Source organism: Seriola lalandi, unplaced genomic scaffold (genome assembly GCF_002814215.2).
Source record: "Seriola lalandi dorsalis isolate HSWRI2012SDOR001 ecotype SW California unplaced genomic scaffold, Sedor1 jcf7180002054666, whole genome shotgun sequence".
Lineage (NCBI taxonomy): Eukaryota > Metazoa > Chordata > Actinopteri > Carangiformes > Carangidae > Seriola > Seriola lalandi.
In genome coordinates, this window is record NW_019525219.1 from 285,488 (window position 1) to 287,987 (window position 2,500).

The 2,500-nt window shown below is 48.8% G+C and overlaps 1 protein-coding gene across 1 annotated transcript in view; it reads right to left on the reverse strand.

Annotated features, from left to right (window-relative positions):
- ttc28 (tetratricopeptide repeat domain 28) overlaps positions 1–2,500 on the reverse strand; it is a 108,401-nt gene that overhangs the window by 4,753 nt on the left and 101,148 nt on the right. The window contains exons 28-31 of the mRNA XM_023421195.2: positions 1,725–1,802; positions 1,469–1,628; positions 1,185–1,261; positions 101–230 (exon numbers count right to left, since the gene is read on the reverse strand). Of these exons, the coding sequence (XP_023276963.1) occupies positions 101–230; positions 1,185–1,261; positions 1,469–1,628; positions 1,725–1,802 (445 nt within the window). The remainder of the gene's footprint in view (positions 1–100; positions 231–1,184; positions 1,262–1,468; positions 1,629–1,724; positions 1,803–2,500) is intronic.

Consider the following 2,500-nt stretch of genomic DNA (forward strand, 5'->3'; position numbering starts at 1 on the left):
TCGACGTGACCTCGGGGTCATGAACCCAGTAATTAAAAGACTGATGGAGTCAATTAATGACAGTGAATCGGGGAGAAGTGAAAGTGAAGTGGTGACTCACCGAGCGCGGCCAGGAACTCGTGGCAGCCTGGAAGCCTCCAGAGCTGCACGCTTATCGACACCTGGATGGGAGCCAGTGAGAAGTCTTGCTCTTTGTCGCCTGACTGCAGCTGCACCAGCACTTGGTGAAGCTTTGGGGCGGAGAGAAGATACGATGAGGGAGAGGAAGTTTGACTGAAAGACATCACAGAACGTGGACACACCTGTCTGCCTGCGACTAAATGTCTAACATCACATTTGAAAACATACAGGTCATATAATCGATTCTGACTTCACTCTCGTAAAGCTGAGTTTGATGCAGCAGCCACATCGCAAACATCTGTCAAATAAAACACTCGCAGGCAGCTCAGTGCTCTTATCTCCTGCCTGGACCAGCATTAAACTTTCTCTGAACTGGAGTCAGTAACGTCGTCGGGAAACACTTACCATTCCCACCATGCTTTTAACCGCCTTTGTGAGGTGGGTAAGAGGGAAGAGGAAACAGAACTTCAGTGGTTTAACTCCTGTGTAAACGTTGGGTTTGAGTCACTGCACACTCAGCCATGCATGAACGATGACTCGCTGTGTGACGATGCTATCTGCAGAAAGCCACGTGGTGCGGAGGGCTGCCTGTCACTAACACGTGAATGGCTGCATATGAAATGTTTCACTTCAAGCTGAACGTGGAGGTGAAGATGGGACCGGTGCGGAACATCGCATGTCCACAACAGAGTCACACTGAGACACTGAGTGAAGCTAGAAACACACATGCAACGCTCACACGTCAGTCTGGGGAAGTCAGAGTGCAGTTACTCAGATACTCGGCTCAAGTACAGTTTTGAGGTATTTGTATTTTATTTTATTTTTGGCTTGTGGCGTCTTTTAATTAGTGTTTAATCAGGTTCCTTCGCCACATGTTTCAGTCTGTGAGAGAAAAGTTTCCCCTTTAAACTTCTCACTTTCCTTTAAACACCTATTTGAGATAAAAAACTAAAAATATTTCACAGGCGACATTGGTGCGTTTGCTTCAGTCAAGTATCTGAGTAAATCGTCCACCAGTGTTACAAACAGCTGTGACAACCGCAGTGCATTGTGGGAGGCGGTACCTTGTGAATGAGCTGCTCTCCGGCCTCAGACGCTGTGACCAGTTTACAGAGCGCCTGCAGAGCTGGAGGGGTGAGACCTGAGGGAGCACAGGAGGTTAATCACACATTCAACATCATGCTCATGAATATTTTCTGCTGTAACTTTTTACAACTGGTGCCGTGTCGGTCCGATTGATCTAAGAGCTCAGTTTATTTATTCTACGTCCTGGAGGCACAAACACGTTGTTATTCTGTCAGTGTGAGTGACATGAGAGACATTTTGAGTAATGGACAGGCTGTGGTACCGAGCAGGGACTGCAGAGTGGTGCTGCACTGCTGCAGCCGGTCCCCGGGGTCCGATGTGGGGAAGAAAACCGCCGCGGGGAGGCCGGCGCCGCTACCGGAGAAGTCCAACCGGAAACCCACCGCAGACAGGAGGGCCTGCCACCCGGGCACCCCGCCGACCTTTAGCCCCCCCGAGGAGAGAACACACACGGACGTGAGCGGAGGACACGGTGTGACATTTAAAGACAAAAGAGGTAGAAAGACCAACACGCAGACCTTATTCTCGACGCTCTGCTGCGACGTGTACATGGCGTTACACTGGCCGCTCTGAATGCGCTGCAGAGACTTCTCGACCTGCAGAGACACAGAGGTGATTCATGGTGTTTAATGGCCGTGGGATTTTCTGATGTGCGATGATGCGCCCGGAGCTGCTGTTTACAATATGACATTTAGGGGATTTCAGACGTGGACGTGTCAGCAGCACGCTCTGATGGAGGTCTGACAGACGGAGCGCAGCATACGCCCGCCATGCCAGGTTTACACTGATCTTTGTGAAAGCTCAGCAGAGTTTTTTTCCCATCAGCCTCAGCAACATGGAGGAACGTGGTTGCAACAAGTGTTAATCCTCCTGCTGCCGTATTTATCTTTTGGAGGGATGACAGTCATTTTTTTTCTTCAGCTGTTTCGAATGAATGAATCAAAACTTACTTAGTTTGAATCATTGTTTTGATTGACTGATTGATTGATTGATTGATTGATTGATTGATTATTGCGACTGTCCCCAACAATCTGACCCTCAGCTTTTTAAAGAGGCGTGTAAGTCTGAACCTGATGTCTCTCATGTGTGAAGACGCAGCTGCACATTTCAGGTGGTCTCTCTGTACGAAGTGACTCATGATGCCTGATGCAACAGCCTCCTGCTGCCAGCGTGATGATAAACTCAGAAAGACACTCTCTTGTTCCGGAGCCTTTTTTCCTACAACAATCTTAGACTCAGTTCCAGAGTTGTTCTTTGTCTCCCTCTTGCAGTCGTCTTCATTTCATCCAGAACA